The sequence below is a fragment of the Serinus canaria genome, chromosome 18 (assembly GCF_022539315.1).
Source record: "Serinus canaria isolate serCan28SL12 chromosome 18, serCan2020, whole genome shotgun sequence".
Classification (NCBI taxonomy): domain Eukaryota; kingdom Metazoa; phylum Chordata; class Aves; order Passeriformes; family Fringillidae; genus Serinus; species Serinus canaria.
In genome coordinates this window covers 7,731,350-7,750,709 of record NC_066331.1, presented here as the reverse complement: position 1 = coordinate 7,750,709, position 19,360 = coordinate 7,731,350, and the positions used below count along the sequence as shown (strand labels likewise).

Below are 19,360 nucleotides of genomic sequence, written 5' to 3'. Positions count from 1 at the left end.
TGTCTTGCCTTGAGGACAGAACCCATGGAACCTGACACAAATTTCCATAATCTAAATGAATGTAAGAAAGGCTTGAAAGGATATTTGGTCAATAGCGGTAGGTTCTTAGTTTGTGGATCCATGTTCATTTTAACACCTCTTCCACAGTTATTTAACACCTTTTGGTTCAGCCTTTTGAGAGGCTGGGGGATTTTGGCAAGCCTTTTTTTCTGTTATTTGTTTATTGTCCCCACTGCGCAGGCTCAGTGTGTTTAGGCAGTCTGCATCTGTTTCTTTTCTGCAAAACATCTCTTGGCAACAGATGTTTGTTAACAATTGCATGAATTTAGGCTGCTGCTGTTTCTCTGTCCAGCTTGTTGTCTTTTATGAAGAAATGGTTCACTTCTTAGGGGTCGGGCACAGGCAGCATCCTGGATTTTGTGTGGTTCTCAAAAAGCAGGACTGATTCAAGGTGTTAATATTCAGGGTGTCTGAAGTTAGGTTATCCTAACTTATGCTGTGTTTCAAAGACAGGGTTTAGGTATTTAGGAATTTTTCTAATCAAAGGCAAGGTGCTGTTGTAGACAAGCAGCAAGAAATAAAAATGCATAAAAAATGGGAAAAATGCATAAAAGAGAGGTATTTAAAAGTTACACTGCCAGCCCATATCTAATCATGACCACAGACCTCTCCAAAATAAATCTAATCATGCAGTACTCTTTTAAATTCTACACCTAAGTTTTGTTTCCAGGTTTTTGTTTCATCATGGTCATGGCTAAGTACTGACTTTTAACCATGTTTTTTTCCCAAGTGGGATTTGTTCTCTCATTCCCATCCTTTTTCTCTTTGATGTTTTGGAATGTTTCAAATTTGCTTTAATGTCTGTATAAAAATACTCTTAAGTTTCCCACTCTGATCAAATATATTAACAGTAGAGGGTACCTATTTTAATGAAATAACGTGCTCCAGAAGGAGAAATCTTTAAGTGGCTTTGTACTTGGTCAGCCCAACATATGTGACTACCTTATTTAATCCACATTTAAAACTTTACCCATGAAACAAGAATTCACATTCCTGAATTGTAATCGAAGTATCATGAAAGTGGATTTTTGGTTGGGTTTAGGCAAGGTTTTGTTTTTCATTAAGGTGGTTTTTGGAGGATTACATTGGTGCTTGTGAAACTGTTCGTACACAGCAATGCATTGTTAATGTTCTTCAAATAATTAACACCTTATAGAGGAAACATAATGGTCCTGAGCCCTTCAGATTTTGAAAATGGAATTTAAAAGCTGGTGTTAACCTGCAGTGATTCCTTTGGAGCATGGACAGCAGCAAAGGAAGGGTTTCTTTGAAGCAATTTGTTTACATATTCAGAAAGCTGCCTATGAACACGTAACCAACCTGCTCAAGCTGCTCCCCAACCAGGTTCAAGTGAGTGTTGGGCTTCTTGAAAAATGTGAGCTAGAAAATTTCTAAGATCTTTTAAGATAAGCAAACCTTTGATCTTTTATTTTTTTTAATTTTCCAAGATAAGCAAAGCCAGCTCTCAGAAAATATTTAAGCCAGTGTGCAAGAAAGTACAAAATGGGTAATAGTGAAGACAATTTAAAATATGGTTCTGACATTAAAATTTAGATCAGATTGTAGCAGGCATAAATTAAACCTTATACTTGTATAGTACAGCAATTCTGGGTGTAGTACAAGTTAAAAGGTGTATTACCAACTCTTGGCATAGTGCAAGTATAAAGGTCAAACATGGAAATATTTGGAAGGATTTTTGTCTAAATGGAAGCGAGGAGCAGTCCCTTGTGTCTTGAGCTCTGCTGTTTGCTTGTGGCTGTGCCAGAGAGGGACCATAGCTGTGCTTATCTCCCACACAGAGCAGCAATGCAGTTCCAAGGGATGGATCCCAGTGACTTCCCTTTAGGCAGGTGGGCAGCAGGTCCCTTTTCCCAGTGCAGGCAGCACATGGCCGCTGCACAGCAGCATCCCCCTGCTCTGGTGGAAATGTACACAGACCTGAAACATCCACAAATCATCTCCCAGCTGGGACAGCCAAAACATGGGAATCAAGTAGAGTGTCTTGCCTCCCACGCAGACAGGGCCCTGCACTTTGGAGTTGTGCTGTTTAACTCTTTTTCATTCTCCAATCCCCTCTCCACTTGGCTGTGCATTTCCAGCCTCTGCAGAGATTCCTGTCACCAGGAGACTTCTGCAATCCACAACCAAAGTTCATCCAGCAGCAGTTCTTTTCCATGCAAAGCATGATTCTGTTATTAGAGCCTGTGCCAGCCTTAACCACAGGGCGTGGTTAAGTACTCATCTGAAAGCCTGCAGATGTTGAAGTCTGTAGTTACCATGGGCATTTTGTCACCTGCATGGGTCATGATGTGCTCTGCCAGTCACTTTCAGGGAATAGAATGAATAAGGAATCATGGATGCCATTCCTGTGTAAGGAGGGAGGAGTTGGCAGATGGAAGTTGTCACAGTCACACGTCCTGCAGGCAAAGAATTGGATTTTAATTCTGCTGCACAGCCCTAGTTAGGAGTTCACAAAGGATTAACAGTTCCTTTTGGGATTGAAGTGTATGCTTTATTAGTTTGGAAATAGAGGCCAAGTTACAACTTGTTATTCAAGTTGTCACCCATCCCCAGAAGTTCTCCAGATCCTTTGAAGGCAGGACTTAAAAGCCATTGATGGGAAGCAGATGTTGGTAAACACTTGATGAAAATGAAGAATGCTCTAAGGAGTTTCATTTTCCATTGGAAAAGAAGAGGAAGAAAAGAGAGGGAAAGGAATAAGTAATGTGATAGATACAGTCCTTGCTGGTTATGGGAGCTTGTTTCTCAAGGCACTGGTGAATTACTCAGAAAGAGGAGCAGAAAGTTGGTGGGTTTGGGTTAGATTGGAGTTTGATCAAAATTACTTGTGCATAATTCTTCCTGGCACTTCTAACTCATGCAGCTTTGATATGAGGGGAATAAGAAATGAGAAAAGGTTTGGCACATAGAAATGATATAAAGAGATTTTTGGATCCCAAACAGCATCAGATCCTCCCTCCAAGTGCTGAGGAGTGGGCTTGATGCTTTCCTGCTCATTACATCAGGAGAGCCTGGCAGGGTTCCAGCATCTTCCAGCTGAGGAAAGAAACAACAGAAGATAACACAGGCTTCCCTGTGGGGATTGTAGGTCACAAATTAAGGTCTTTGTGGTTACTAGAGAGTGAGGAGCTTAAGATTTAAAAACCTGAACTGGGTCGAAGTTCTGAAAGCTCCAAACATCTCTGTTCCTTTTATAATCCTGTGCCACTAAGTGGCAGCTCTCATGGCAGTGTTTTTCTTACTTTGAATCTCCATCAGAATGGATTTGAAAGCAGCTCAGCTTTGGGCTCCTTTAGGGTGCTCATGTGAAAACCTAAAGCCCTCTGGTGGGTGCTCAGCCCATGAATAGCCAGGTTTGGGGGGCAGCCAAGTGATGCTGAGAGAGCTGCCCTTGATTTTCACACAAGGGTGATGTCACTGCTGAAACCCAAATTAGAGCTTTCTGAATGCTTAGTGATGAACTGGAATCCCTTTCACAAAATGATAATCTGAAAGATTAAAGCTTGTAGGTATCTCTTAATTGTATATATAAAACCCAGAATAACTAGTGTGTAATTAGTAAACGACCTCTTTTCTGCCTAATATCTTTTTTTTTTAATCTATATAAGGTTCTAATATTTTGGTTTGCCTGTATTGTGCTCATGTGCTCTGGTATTTATCACGGACCAGCAACTTGAAAGAAAACAATTTCTGCCATCCAAATAGCTATAGGGTTATTTTGAGGGAAAACAACTGCATCCTGCCACAGCTTAGTTAACATTTCACTTTCCCTTGAGGATTTCCTGTTGGCTGTGGCCCAATGTTAATTATGTTTTTATTTCTATAAAACAAAGCTCTGCCAATGTGTCCATGTTTATTACTTACTGGGATCTTTTCATTTCTTGCAATTCTAACAATGTTTAAAAACTTCAGAACTAAAACCTCACTTTCTTGCCAAAGAAGCTTTTAAATGGAGCACGTTCTGTTGTGAAACAACATTTGTGCAGATCTGGGTGGGTTTTAAGGAGCTTTGTACCAGGAGAGCCTAAATCTGTATCATTTTCATCAGAAAATAGGAAGCTTTCTCCAGGCAGAACTTTTGAAAATGTTTGGCAGGTTCAGGTTTTGAGACTACTCAAAGGTCTTGGTTTGCCTTCCCAACAGCTGGGGAGAGTTTTGTGTCCTTCATTCAAAGATATAACTTTATTCATCTTGAAACTTCCTAAACCAGAATCATTGGGAGTCATAGGAGGATAGCAGAGAGACAGTAGCACTGGGACAGCAGTATTTACACAGAGGGAAAGCAGGTTTGCAATTGAGAAGTGCTCCAGAATTCACAGACAGGGTAGTTCTTGCAGTGCACAGGTTTTTTTTCCAGCAGCCTTCAGGTTTTATTTACTAATTTCCTGCCCTTAATTTTATCTGTTAAAATGGGTTGGAAAACTTCTTGTTGATCTATTTTGTTTGCTTTTATGTACTTGTACTATTTTCTGATAGTTCCAATGGTTCCCCCATTATTTGTAATCCCATATTATTTCCTGCTCAGTGCATTTAAAAGCACTTAAAATAATTTAGACATGACACATCTGTGGCCTTTCGTTGAAGTTGTTGAATTTCTAAGAGCAACAGAGGAACCAGGGTTTTTTGAGATTTATTTATTCTATAGAGTAGCATACTTTGGCTTTTTAATATATGAATTGTGTTTTAAGGATGATTTCATAAATTGAATTAGGTAGAATTTCCAGTAGAGGTTGCATGAAGTCAGGGAGATGTTAATACTCTGCCCTGTCCCTGTTTGCAGTCTGGGTGGTGTTGTGGAGATGTTTTGTTTTGTGTTTCTTTGGCCTGCAGTTAATCTTTTTCAGCTGCCAATATGATTTAATACACACAGTTGTCTGCTAGTTGCCTCCTGAGTAGTGAGGCAGAAACTCAAATTAAGCCTCCCTTAAATAAAGTTGGCTTGAAAATACAAGCAGGAACCTTGAAATAAGCATTTCAGGTGCAACACCAAGGAAGCTGTCATGTTAAGTACAGGTTCATTTAGGTACATCTGTGGATCTGCCAGTTTATCTTCTTTACACACCTTAAAATAACCAGAAACGTGAGGTACATTGATCGAGCCTAAACCATGGTATTTTTGTTTCAAATGGAAATAGCTTGAATGAAACAGTGACATTTTGGGCTGTTTCAGGAGCTTGCTTTAAATTCAGTGCCTCTTGCTGGTAGAGAAGGAGTTTTCTGAAGCTGCAACACACCACTGGAGAGTTTGGCACTCACTGTGCCATCTGCACTTGCATCAGTGTCTGAGAGAGCTGCAGTGGCTGTAAGGAATAGAGCCTAAAATGAATATATAATGCAGGAACACGGGAGCAATGCTCAGCTCTGGGGCCTTCTATTGGATTGTTTTCTCTGCCAGGCAGTGTTTGAGTTGTTATTGGCAATGGCTGCTCCTGCAGTTTCTGCTGAGGGGAATTCTGTGGAATTCAGTGAGTTCTGCAAGGACTTGTTGCTCAGTGAACCATTATTGTTTGGTCATTACAGTGTATTTCAGGGTACTGTTAGACACTCCCTTGCCATTGCCTACCTCTTCTGGGTGTCAATTTGTAGAGAAAATGTTGTTCCTGCTTTTTGAAACCTTTCCAGAGTATTTTTACATATACCATTGTGGAGCAAAAAAAAAGGAAATAATGCTGTGGCACAGCATCATCTGGTCAATTACTTAGAAAGTACTCATCCTAATAACATTCATCTGCAGTGAAAAGAGAGCAAGTTCCTAATTTAGCAGCCTAATTACCAGTGGAAGTTTTAAGCAGACTGCATTCTACAATATTTGTGAAGATCTCAGCTGTCATGTAATGGGATGTGATTTTTTTACAATTGTAGAAAAATAGGTTAGTGTCAGGTGTCTGTAAGAATTTTTTTTCCTTGCTTGTTGTGCCTCTCTTTGTGCTTGTTTACAAAGTACCTTGAACTCCATGTGTGATGCAAGTCCTCCCTCCAGAAAATCTCTGGTAACAATGGCTGTAAATTCAGTTTACCCTTTTGCTGTGTTGTCAGGTTGTTCTGTAGGCTCAGGAGCCCTGTGGCTGTTGCTGCCACGTTCAGCTGCAGGGCTGAAATCCTGTCAGATGGATTTAAGAGCATTACATTCAAGGCCAGCCAGACTTAGGCTGTTTCTTTGGAGTAGCTTACGTCTTCCAGTGAGTTCATGTAATACTCTGTAGGAAAACAATGCCTTCTACCTGTCATTCCCTGTGGTTTGATTATGGATCCTAGTTGCAGTCTTGATTAATTCCCCTTAAAATAATATTTATTATAATGTAGAGGATCAATGATGAGGGATAGGTAGGTAACCATGAGCTGTAGTAGAAGCTTTAAGGAATACATTCAGCACAGATAATCTTCACTCAAAGTGGGAACAATCAAACAGCATCTTAACTGCCAGGGCATGAGCAGAGAGATTGTATAGTTTGTAAACAGTGAAAAGGAATTAAAATAGGTAAGATCTTTCAGTGAAGCAAGGCCCAACTCAGTCTGGGGTCCTGCTCTCTGGAATCCTGGTCCTGGGCAGGTGGGAGCAGCTGCTCCTTGGGACCAGTGAGGAGGTGCTCACTTGGCAGCCTGGTTGCTCCTGGCTGTGGAGAAAAACCCTCTTTCTGTGTTGACAACTTGGCCTTAGTATTGAATTAAGAAAAAAACTCTTGAGACCAGACTGAAGGGATTTTTTTAAACACACTTAACTACAGTCACTGTATGTACTTACTGGTTCATGCTCATTCCAGAGAAACTCATGAGCAAAATTTAAACTTTTTTTGGAATTACTTGATGAAGAAACCTTTCCTCTCATCACTGTTCTCCTTGTCTTGCTCCAGCAGGCTGGGGAGAGATGCCTGCTGTCCACACCAAGAGTGAAGCTTCCTGGGGAGAGCCCTCCTCCCCTTCTGCTGCAGTTGATAATGGCACTTCGGCCTGGGGGAAGCCCCCCAGCAGTGGGACCGGGTGGGGAGAGAATCCTGCCGAGCCAGCAGGGACCTATGGAAGAACAAACGCTCCAGCTGCTGCCCCAGCACTGTGCAAACCAGGTACACACAGGGCTGCCACTGTCCTGGCAGGGGAGGGGGTTTGCTTCTGCCACTTGTGCTTTTCTCTGCATTTCAGACACAGGAGTTTGCTTCTGCCACTTGTGCTTTTCTCTGCATTTCAGACACAGGAGTTTGCTTCTGCCACTTGTGCTTTTCTCTGCATTTCAGACACAGGAGTTTGCTTCTGCCACTTGTGCTTTTCTGTGCGTTTCAGACACAGGCACAGCCTTCGTGATTTCATTCTCAATATTGTGTTAGCTGTCACAAAGCCACACTAATGCAAATACCCAGTTAATTCAAAAATGTGAATATAGTGCATCCATCTGGAAATTTAAAGGAGAGTAGTTTTGTGTGTTTGGAAAGCAGTATGGCAGAGATGCAGGAAACTGAAACTGCAGAAGAGCGTGACTAGGACTTAAACCCTTGGTGTCTAAAAGAAACCTGTATTGGGATGAGAAGCAGTGGAGAACAGTGAAGATAGAGTTGATTCTGGGAGGAAAAGCAACACTTGAGAACCACTAATCACAACAACCTCATGTTGGGTTAAAATGAGTGAGTGGGTATTTTCTTCAGCCATTAAAACTGTTGCCAAGTTCAGGAACATCCTGAACAACTTCCTGCTTCGTGATTCCTAACTCGTGGTATTTGATAAATATCCTCCATGGCTGAATGTCCTGAGGGCCACTGTGATTGCTTTAGACTCTCCTCTTGGCCATGGAGGTTGCCTAGAGATTCACTCCTGCAAAATACCATAGTGAGACATAGTTAGAATTCCCAGAAAACATAAAAGGGGAGAGAGAGCTCTTAGGATGAGTAATCCCAGCTTTAAAGAGAGTAAACAGAATAAAACAGACTGAAGTGACACAACCTCGTCACTGAAAGTGAAGTGTTCCCTGCAGCCCACCAGCTCCTTTCAGATTCCATTCTTCAAGATGGGAATGAGTGTCTGAGCATTAATGACTTGGGGATCTGGTTTGTTCATGGAAGAATGTGGTAGGTAAAATGGTGAGATTCACTGAAAGCAAAATAGCACTTCACAAATGTGTGCTCATACTTTGTTTCTTGTTCTTGGGAGAGTGGAGTGGCCATGACCACAGATCTTACTGGTTCTGGGAAAAGCAGGACTTGGAAGTTGCTGGATGTTTTCTTTTTTCTTTTCTGAGTATTTAGAGAACTTTCCTTTTTTTTTGCTAGCTTAAAAGAAGACATTCTTATAATTTTAATGCCAATAAACTTTGTGACGAACCTCTTTATCTCTTGAAAATGCTCACGTTAGCACACTGGGTGTGGCACAAAAGACTGTTACTGTGAAATTTGCAGAAAACTGAATAAGATTTTTCTTCTCCCACTTTCCCTCCAGCTTCAAAATCTATGCAAGAAGGCTGGGGCAGTGGTGGGGATGATGTGAATCTCAGTACTAGTCAGTGGGAAGATGAAGAAGGAGATATGTGGAATAATACTGCTTCACAAGAGAGCAGCTCCTCCTGTAATTCCTGGGGGAATGCCCCAAAGAAAGGACTTCAAAAGGTAAGACAAAAATAAAGACACTCTCTAGCAAGAGTGGAATTAGTGTAACATTTGTAGATTAAGTTGTCACAAATTTGCTGGTGCATTACACCTGAAATTAAACCTCTGACACCTGAACACAAGCACAGCTTGCCACTACAGTGGTTCAAGTACAGCCTACCTTGTTTCCAGGGGAAAATGGGAGATCTTTGAATTTAGGCATGTCAGATGCTTCGGGAGTTTTGTTGTTGTTGCCTTTGTTTTCTCTAAATTTTATAAGCTTCCATGTATTCTAAAGAAATGATAATGTATTAACAGAAAGAGAAGAAGGTGTTTAGGGGGCTTTCAGACACTTCCCATGGTGGTGGAAAAGCAAACATTGTGATGGAGCTGTTTAACACAAAAAGCTGTTTTCTATTTGTGAGGACGGTGTGTGTGTGAGAACAAAGTGAACTTGTGTTAATGCTGCACTCAACCGAGAACATAGACAATTGTGTGAGGAAATTTTCCATTGCACAGTCTTTATTTCAGGACAAGGCCAGGCTGTAACTTAAAGGAATTGGGAATGCATTTAGCCACTTTGTTTGTTAATCCATTAGCCAACAGTTAGGCCAGTGATTTGATCAAGTATGGTTGTTTCTTGTACTGTCCGCAGCCCAAAACAAATCCGCGCTTGTCCCTTGGTACTTTCTGGAGAACTGAAAAGAAGAGACTTCTTAAGGATATTGTGATAGAAAAGCTGCACAAAGATCTTTTAAAGGTGTTTATCTAGACGCTCTTGTTTGTTTTTAAGAAAATACACTGAGTAACATTCTTAACTTCAAGGTTGCAAACTTGTTTTTGGGAATGTTTTTCAGGAAGTGTTGTACTATTTCAGCTTTATTTCGTTATATTTTTCTGCCAAGGATTAAAATGAAATACTTAAATTCAAAGGTGGCTTTAATTCAGTGGCCAGCAAATCAAATACTAAATAGTACACTGAACACCTATTCAGCTGAGATAAATTTTTACACTTTTGGGGGAAGAGAATCTTAGTCGCGTTGCTCGGAGGGTTCTTCAATACTTTCTGAATTAATGTACTAATACATCTTCCAGTAGCATGTGCTATTAATAAAAACCACTTACCATTTCTTTTATGTACATCTCACTACAATGAACGTGGCAACCAGCCCATTAATGGAATCTCCCATTTATTTACTAAGGGCATGAAGACATCTAGCAAGCAGGATGAGGCCTGGATCATGAACCGTCTGATAAAACAGCTCACAGACATGGGCTTCCCTGTGAGTAGTGCTCAGCCAGCACACTGTGCCTTAGCTTTTAGCTTGTACTTCTGACTGTGGCTGTTTCAGACTGTAGCTACAGCAAGATCTTCAGTCTCCAGGCCAGGAAGTAGCTCTGACCTGCATTTAAACACTGATTTCAGAAATCTGCTCTAAACTTATATAATGCTCTGAGATGAACTGGGATAAGATTTTGAAGTTCATAGTTTTATAACAGGTGTTACTTGAAAGTGCAGTGATAATACCCTCCCATTCCTCTTTTTTCATTGAACAGGTGAAATGAGAGTATAGCTGGGTTGTTTCTTAGAGAAAGTCACATCATTGTGATATTTGAGTTGTTCATGGAAAACAGGAAGATGTTTAAACAGAACAGTGTGTTTCACCTTGTAGAGCCAGTACTTCCTTAACAAACTGAAATACCTGAATTGTGGGAATTGTTGAAAGCAGAAAAAAACCCACACAGACATTATTTAGGCTGCTGAGTAAACATTAAGCCCAGTATTTAAGAGTTGTGTCTGTTTTCTCAGGTTACTTTGAAATCACATGAACATGATTACTTTTCCTCTTAACATAATTCCTGTTTTTGACAGAGAGAGCCAGCGGAAGAGGCCTTGAAGAGCAACAGTATGAATCTTGATCAGGCCATGAGTAAGTATCTGTGTAAGTAACTTTTTTGTCTTTAAAGCAACACAGGAACCCTGCATGATTATAAGCATTTGATTATACTCAGACTAATTGGAAAATATTTATTTTCTTGCCTTGGTGTTGTAAGCAAGATTAATGTCTCTGAACAGCTGTTGGCAACTTTACTCCCTCTGCCTCACCTTTTCCAATATATTTCCCTTTTCTGTGCAGGTGCTCTGCTGGAAAAGAAGGTGGAAATGGACAAGCGTGGAATGGGAGTGACCGACTATAATGGGATGGTCACCAAACCCCTTGGCTGCCGCCCACCACCAATCTCCAAAGAGTCTTCCATGGACCGCCCCACCTTCCTTGACAAGGTGAGCTCAGCAGCAGGAACATGGTGCATGAGTCAGAGTGTGCACAGTGTAGAAATGATGATGATTTCCACTGTCTGCTTAGAAAGCGTAGAAAGAAATGTGATGGATATGGTTTTGTTCCTTTTCTTGTGTTTTTTCAGTCTTGTGGGGAATTCAGTCCTTGTGGAGAGGAGCAATGATTTGATTCTCACATAGAAATAAAGAATGATCATCCCCAGTTTTACACTTGAAAGCTTGCTAAGGAATCAGTAACACAGTGGAACTAGAAATGAAAATAAAAGAGCAAAAAAATCAACCACAGGAATCTATGGCAATGCAGTCAGTGAGTGACCCTTGCCCAAATTCACAATCAGGCAGGATCAAAACCAAAATCTTCCAAGAATTAGGTTCTTAATTTCTCTTCTTTTAGTTTTGAGCTTCTTAAAAATTTCAGTGGAAGTTCAGTACCTAAATACTAAGGAGGAGTTCAAAATCTTCCAAGAATTAGGCTCTTAATTTCTCTTCTTTGAGTTTTGAGCTTCTTAGAAATTTCAGTGAAATTTGAGTACCTAAATACTAAGGAGGAGTTCAGGTATTTTTGTTAAGTATCAGAGCAGGCATGCACAGTCATAAAAAGCTTCTCCAATGAGCTTCCATTTCTGTGATCACATATGATAAATTTTCCAGCACTATTTAATGACTGAGGAAAAGGCTTCAGAAGTTTGTGATGTCCAGGATTCAAAGTGACTAAAGAAAAGAATATGTGTGGTGTTCACAGGGGTCCAGGATGAAGGAAGAGATGAGAAAGTTGACTCCATGTTCAGAAGGCTTGATTTTTTATTTTATTATATATATTATATTAAAACTAAACTAGAAGAATAGAAGAAAGGATTTCATCAGAAGGCTACTAAGAATAGAAAAAGAATGAATAACAAAGGCTTGTCGCTGACCTGGACAGCTGGACTGGGATTGGCCATTAATTAGAAACAACCACATGAGACCAATCCCAGATCCACCTGGTGCAATCCACAGCAGCAGAGAATCATTGTTTACAGTTTGTTCCTGAGGCCTCTCAGGAGAAAAAATCCTAAGGAAAAGATTTTTCAGAAAATATCATGGCTACAAGAATATATGGAAAAGTGCAGCCAATTCTTTAGTAGGAAATAAGATTTACAGCCTTGACAGAAAATCGTGCAGAAACTTACCAAATCACCTAAGAATCCCCCTTCAAAAAATTATTGATAAGTAAAAAGAACCTCAGATATCATTCTGTATTGCACAGGTTATTTAAAGGTTTATGCAGATGGGTGGTGGAGGATTCTGACCACAGAAATCAGTGCCTTTGACAAACTGTGCTGAAACCAATTCATTTCACATGAGCTCTGTACAGGGTGTGAGGCAGTAATGAAATCCACTCATATAAAGCTCATTCTTTGCCATGGCAGACTTTAATGAATGTGTTAATTGAAGGCCACAAAAGATGCATGCATGCCAGTTAGCCTTTCCTTTTCTTGGAGAACAATATCTTCAGCAGTGAAATTCTTGCCAGAGAGAGAGGTGCATTATGTGCAGCATGATGCATAATTCTGGAAACATATGTTAAACACAACTATTGAGAAGGGAGTACTAAAATCATTAATATTCATACAGTAAGTAAAATCTATCAGTCTAGGCATAATCTGTCACAGTGACTTGGCTCTAACAAAGGAAATAATCCCACACTGTATTTGTTAGCTATCACAGTGTTGAGCAACTTGCTAAGTGAATTAAATAAATATAGTTTCTACTCTAAGAACACAGTGTTTTTATTCCTCCAATAAAATTCTTTCCAGATTTACAGCTCATGCTAGTTAAGCAATTCCTCCAAAACCTTTTTGCCCTTTGAGGTACTGTTTCAGGGCATGAGTCTAGAGCTGTCTTGTTTCTGCTTAGGTCATCCTTGGTGAGGAACAAGCTCTTCACACAGCTGGACAGAGCACTCCAGCCAGCATTCCTTGTTTTACTTACTGCTTTTGTTGGCTTTGCTGAGTCTTCAGTAAGTTTCTGCAAGGTTCCTCTTCATCAAGTTGAGTTTGGGATGGTTGTGCTCATTGTTACCACTCTCAGCTCACCTGCATTCAGACACCATCATTTTTCTCTAAACAGCTAAAGGCAGCACTTAATATTCTTTTAACTTCATACATTTGAGGAGGGAAAATTTCCAGCCCTGACATTTGCCTGTGGACCCAGTGAACTCCCTGTTCTCTCTGCATCAGGAGTGGTCTGTGCAATTCAACATCACCTTTGAGTGTTTGCTTTCTCTGCTGGCTGCAGGTGCTCTTTATTCCATGTCACACCGAGTCAATCTTCAGCACTCGGCGCTTTGTTAATTTATTATTCCTCAGGATGTTATCTTGACCTGTAGCACCATAAAAGGACAAGGGAGAATATCCAGTGGCCTTGAGGGAATAAAGATGCAGCCCTGATACGTGATCTCAACCACATTATGTCACACTTGGTGGCAGGCATGCTGTGCTTAGGTGTCAGGTTTGCCTGAAGATGTTACCTCGTGTTTCTGGAGCCATCAGATTTGTAAGAAAAACGTGTCAGATTTCCTTAAAACATCCTTAAAATACCAGAAATAAGCCTAGAAAAGGGATCTTTTTCTCAAGTATAGAGTTGGGCTTGGGACTCTGAAATTCTCACCTTGCAAATTCTCTCTCTTCTCCTTTTCCCCAGCCCTCATAGTCAGTGATCAGTTCCTCTGCTCTACAACTGCAAAATCCAGGTCTACAAGCCTTGATACCTCTCAGCATCCAAAAAATCTTCTCACAAGACCTGTTCATTGTTTCTGATTTGAACATAGTGTTGGTTGGGGTTTTTTCAGCTTCATCCTTCACATTCTGAGCCCAGTAATCTCTGGGGACTGTGCCTGGTTTTCATCTTTGGGACAATAAGGAAAATATTGTGTTAATACGGAGAAACTTTTGTAGATGGTACAATTAGATAATGATCACAAGGATTTTAAAGTTTTCTTTTAAATTCTTCTTTGCTCCATCTCAGCCACCTGTGATCCAATGACTGAAACCATTTTCATCACCCCTTGTATGATGAGCACTTCTTTGACTATTGCATTTCCTCCAGGTTTCTTTTGCCTAATTCCTGTTTGATTTGAAAATAGCTTTATTTTAGATGAGATTTTATTACTTTAACTTCCTCTTTCAGGAAAGGATTTTTTAATTTCAATCTTTTTTTAAGAAGTCAGTGTGTATTTTCGGCCAGCTACTTCTGTAACTGACTTTATTCTGGCAGATTCATCAGCCTCTCATCTGCCTGTTGAGACATTTTGATTCATGAAGTGGCAGTTGTTGGCAGGTGACTGCCAAAGTGTCCAGGCATCCTCTGCTAAATTGTCCATATCTCATAGGACTAAAAACCTTTGAGTAATTCCATTTGCATTCTGTCACATTTGATATGTGAGACTATTGTGAGAGACTTCCCAAAACCCTAAAAAGCACCAGTGTGGTGCTTTGTGTTAGATAACTCTAGTAGGGAACACTGCTACCAGTAGGATTTTGTGGCTGTGCCATGTCCCTTCAAAAAAGTTCAAAGCAGTGCTGGACTGAGCATTAATGAGATGATTCAGTTTTTAATTGAGTAGCCTGAGGAAGAAGTGTAACATAAATTTGTGAGAAAATCACTGAAGAGGAAAGGTTAGGTAGAAAAGATTGTTCTTCAGGAAACAATTATTACATAAAGGATCCTGAGAAATAATGGGTCAGAAACCACTGTGAGCAGTAAAATTGTCCTCTAGTCTGGCTTGAAAAGCTAAAGGGTGCTTTAATTTGACCAACTGAAAGACTTCATGTTAAATGAATTGATTTTAGTTCAGTTATAGGGCACAGATTTGTGCAGCACAGTGCAACAAGTTCAAATTAAATAAAATAGAACTAGGTGAATATGAATAAAATGTTATAAACTCACACAAAGCCATTTGCTGCAATTCAGCCAAGAAAAACACTTGTGAAGGAGTCTGGAAATGAAATCCCTGAGTTTCCAGTGTGTCCTTCACCACCCTTGGCCCTGCCTATTTCCAAATTGAGAAAAAATAATGTCAGTAAGGCAAGACTTGAATAAATTTGGGGGGCAGGGAAGGTTTTTCATGGTCAGTAGGTCTGTTCATATAGGGAACAATGGCATCTGAAGGGGAGAGAAAGCACCAAGCTTGAAATTATTTTCACTTTGAAGGGGGAAGGGTAGAATTGTAAACATGTGTCTGTGATCTAAAGAGAAATCCTTGAACCTGTTACTGTCATGCAAGCTGCAGTTGTTTGTGGAGTGTGACTGATGTCCAGTAGAATGTAAAATATCTCAAGCTGAAAGGCCTTGGGGATATCATTAGAAAATGTCAGTGTCCCCCTCAGGATAGTCAGATAGGATGTCAAGTGTCACTTTGCCTGATAGGAAAGAAACTTTTCCTTTGCATCAAAGGAGAGCTGTAGAAAATGCATTTTTCAGGATTAACTTAAAACATATAATTCACTGAGCATGCTTGCTGCATTAGGTCATCCCTTTGGGTATGTGGTAAGCAGACTGGGCTTCTTGTTGACAAAAACGGTTCACCAGTATCTCACAGTCTTTTGGGGCATTGAATTTTGGTTGAAATAAAGCTCCTCACCTCTTTAAAAAGCCTTTCCTTACAATGATCATACTGCCTGCAAAACACCAACCCAGCACATTGCAAATTAAAGCTTTTTCTCTCTGCCTGTTTTTTTGGAGCCCTACTTTGTACACAGAGTTATTTGATCATGCTTACCCCAGGCTTCCCAGACATCAAAGCACAGTTTGAGATAGAACTCAGTGCCCCACTGAAACACGAGCAGAGATCTACCTGTTTGATTGGGGGTGCTCTAATTTATTTTATTTTCTGCCTTGCTGTTTGCCCCCCCTGGGGCTGCCTCCTGTGCATCAGATCCACGCTCAGCTGTGGTTCCTCCCAGCCCAGTTAGCAGAGAGGCTCCTCCTGCCTTGCTAAAATCTGCCTCCTCCTGGGGATGTTCAGGAAGGCTGCCCAGCTGATATTGTCATTACTGGGTTTGTGTTCATTGCCTGCCTTGCAGTGTCATGTTTCAGAGTGGGCTATTAATAACTCAGCTCTGTGTGAATGTTAAAAGAGGCTCGTGTGTCTCAGTTAGAAAAGGGGAGTGATGCAAAAATGCTTTTTGAAAAGCAGAGCTATGATGTGGAACCAAATTCAGACTGGTGTCAAATAAGCTGATGTGGCCTTTCCCAAGTTTTGGGTTTGTTAAACTGCTGGGTTATGTCTGGAGTTTTCCAGACAGACAGAGGGGCTTCCCTGAAATGTGCTGGGCCTCTCCCCTTCCACCTTTCAGTCTGGTGGAGAAGAAAAGAGAAAACCTAAGTGGGGAGGAGGCAATGACCACATGATAGCTCTGCAATCAGCTGCTAAAATCCTTCCTTTCCTCTGGAAAAGTGGGTGAGGGTGATTGTGCATTTGGGGGATTAAGTACAACAAAGTTACCAAAAACAGTACCTTAATCCTGTTTCTCTCTTTCTTCTCCCTTCACTCCATGCTTTCCATTCCCTGCTACTCATCCCTTTTTTTATGTATCTCTTTTTACTCATCCTCACCCTTCTGTGTCTCCATGGGACTCTGGTTGGTGCTGTGGGCTCCTGGCATGCACACAGCTCACCCTTTCTTTCTCCAATCAGGATGGCGGCCTAGTGGAAGAGCCCACTACTTCACCATTTTTGCCTTCACCAAGCCTGAAGCTCCCCCTTTCAAACAGTGCACTCCCTAATCAGACCCTGGGCGGGATTGCCTCAGGGCTGGGCATGCAAAACTTGAATTCTTCTAGACAGGTAAGGCTGTTGGGAGAGATGCTGAGGGGAATTTGGCTCTCTTGGAGTAGCTGCTAGTGCCTGTCAGCCTCTTTCCCCAAGAAAAACGGGTTTAAACTGGAGGTGCAACAGCTTTGTTCATGTGAAATATCAGAGAGGAGCTGCCTGCTGTGTGAATGTTTCACCTTAGAGGACATAAAAGAACTGTGTAGTTGTAATTAGCCTGCTGATGACACATATCCATCCACAAGAGGCTGTAGTGTCGCGGATTTACATCCCTGAACCCTGGTGTGGCTCTGCCTTCATTGATAGAAGATTCCTCTTTTTTTGAGGCATTGCTAATTGTCCCAGATTGTAAAGGCAGTGAGATTGCTCTAATTCATCTTTCCTGGCTGGTATAAATATTCTGTGATGTGATGGGGGCTTTTTTATTCCTGTTCCATGTGGTAAGGCATCTCAGAGTTTGAACAGGTGGCAAGAAAAAAAACTGGGCTTCCAGCACCTGGGTCAGGTAGAGCATTGAGTTAAGGGGGTGTTTTGGCCCCTGTGTAGAGCAGGCTGAGAGGGAAAGAAAAGGAAAGAAGATGAAGAGGGGGGATAACTGATAACCACCATGAGAGTGAGAAGTCATTAAGTACTCTTGACAAGGTTATTTTTGCCATCAAACTGAAGTCCCAGCAAAGATATGAAATAACAACACAGAAAAGCTTCATCATTCTGTTGTGGCTCTTTATTATGTATATTCTTTTAAAGTCAGTTTTCTTAAGGCAGTACTTGTCCAGCACATACAGCCCATTAAGCACATCTTTCCAAAGCAGTCTCCACTAATAGCATGTCCATTATCAGTAGCTTTGTAAAATCACTGAATAAAAAAACTGCATAGCCAGCTGGAGGATGGGGTTACTGTGAGTTTAATGCCTCCATTCTACTGTCCCTTGCTATACAAATACAAACATTTTTGGCAAGTACTTTTGATTGTTCATCTTGTGACCCTCTAGGGTCCTGCATCCTTATAAAAGCATCTTCAGCTTCAGCTGCCTTTTGTTCAGGCAACTGAACAAAACAAAGTTTTGGGGGTTTGGGATGTTGGGTACAGGGCAATCTTTGCCCTGCCCAATTCTAAACTTTGTATGTGCTGGTCTCTTGATTCCTGCCTGTCATAATCACTAAGAATAAAGTCTGCACAGACAAGTAGCACCCAGGTTCTGTGCTGAGTGGTGTCACTAAGTGCCTGTGTCACTGTTGTCCTGCTGCAGATACCGAGTGGCAATCTGGGTATGTTTGGCAATAGCGGAGCAGCACAAGCCAGGACCATGCAACAGCCGCAGCAACCGCCAGTGCAACCTCTTAATTCATCCCAGCCTAGTCTTCGTGCTCAAGTGCCTCAGTTTCTATCCCCTCAGGTCAGACAACACCTCACTCAGAGTTTTCCCTTTCCCTGGAACTCTTCCCATGTGCTCTGTCATGCTCCTGAGGCTTTGCAGCTGCCGCTGCCTGGCTGTGTCTGCGTTATTTGTTTGTTTCCTAGGCAGGAAGATGTGGCATGGCTGAGGTGTTCTCACATGCATGTCATGTAATTATCTCTGAGAGCACGTTCTTGTGCTCCTTTTTGCACAATGGTGTTTCTGAGGCATTTGTTCTCATCTCTTTTTTTATAAATGAACACTTGAATACGGTTATTATGATTGTATTAGAGCCTTTTGCTAATTTTTTTGATAGCTCATGGTGATAATAACATTTTCCAGCTGATGTGACTCTTATTAATGGCTCACACAGTTGCCACTGTTAAATGTACAATGTTTAACACTCTTCTCTCCTTTAGGTTCAAGCACAGCTTTTGCAGTTTGCAGCAAAAAACATTGGTCTCAGCCCTGCACAGTTAACCTCGCCAATTAATAATCCTCAGCATATGACGATGTTGAACCAGCTCTATCAGCTGCAGCTGGTAAGTTAAAAGCCATGGCAGACAAGCTCTAAATCAGAATTGAAGGCATGAAAATAAAATAGGAGAATGACTAAATTTTTAAATGACATGACAGATCTTCGAAACAATCAGCTGCTGATTTCTTTGGTAAAATTTCTTTTTAAAGAAGCACAGTAATTTTTTTTTGCCTCGGTCTTTATAAATAGTCATTTGTAGAATAATTATCCTTTACAGCTGATCAGTGGAACTAAAAATCAGCTGTCTTCCTACTGGTATGAATAACAGTGTGTTCTCAAACAGCCCTGGCCTGTGTGTCACATGTCAGTGGAAAGATTAAACTGGACACATGTGTCACAACAGAGCAAGAGAAATCTTGGCAGTGCTGGTCACCTGAGTTACCTACAGAACTTCTTCACTTGCCTCACTGAAAAATAAAGCTTAGGGTGAATTTCCTTTAATTAATGGAGTGTATAAACCTGTAATGTAATAAGAGCTGCTTACTTCTGTGTACTTTTGCTGTGTTTGCAAATTTTTTATTTTTAATGCATATGAAAATACTTAATTGGATTTTGAGAATATTTTAAAAAGAGATATTGTGAACTCAGTATTGGCCAGGGTTAAAGATGAAATTACAGATGGCAGATTAGTTCAGTTGCTGATCTCAGTGTGCTAGTCAAACTCTTT

At 40.9% G+C, this 19,360-nt stretch overlaps 1 protein-coding gene across 16 annotated transcripts in view; it reads left to right on the top strand.

The window, feature by feature from the left end:
• Positions 1-19,360, top strand: part of TNRC6C (trinucleotide repeat containing adaptor 6C) — a 104,455-nt gene that overhangs the window by 65,609 nt on the left and 19,486 nt on the right. For 7 of the 16 annotated variants that reach the window (XM_050981266.1, XM_050981270.1, XM_050981259.1 and 4 more), the window contains 9 exons: positions 6,933-7,142; positions 8,503-8,669; positions 9,304-9,408; positions 9,851-9,931; positions 10,522-10,591; positions 10,787-10,932; positions 16,600-16,773; positions 18,009-18,155; positions 18,575-18,697. In XM_050981266.1, coding sequence (XP_050837223.1) covers positions 6,933-7,142; positions 8,503-8,669; positions 9,304-9,408; positions 9,851-9,931; positions 10,522-10,591; positions 10,787-10,932; positions 16,600-16,773; positions 18,009-18,155; positions 18,575-18,697 — 1,223 coding nt within the window. The remainder of the gene's footprint in view (positions 1-6,932; positions 7,143-8,502; positions 8,670-9,303; positions 9,409-9,850; positions 9,932-10,521; positions 10,592-10,786; positions 10,933-16,599; positions 16,774-18,008; positions 18,156-18,574; positions 18,698-19,360) is intronic. The other 9 variants (XM_050981262.1, XM_018919129.3, XM_050981269.1 and 6 more) reach the window with 6 other exon arrangements.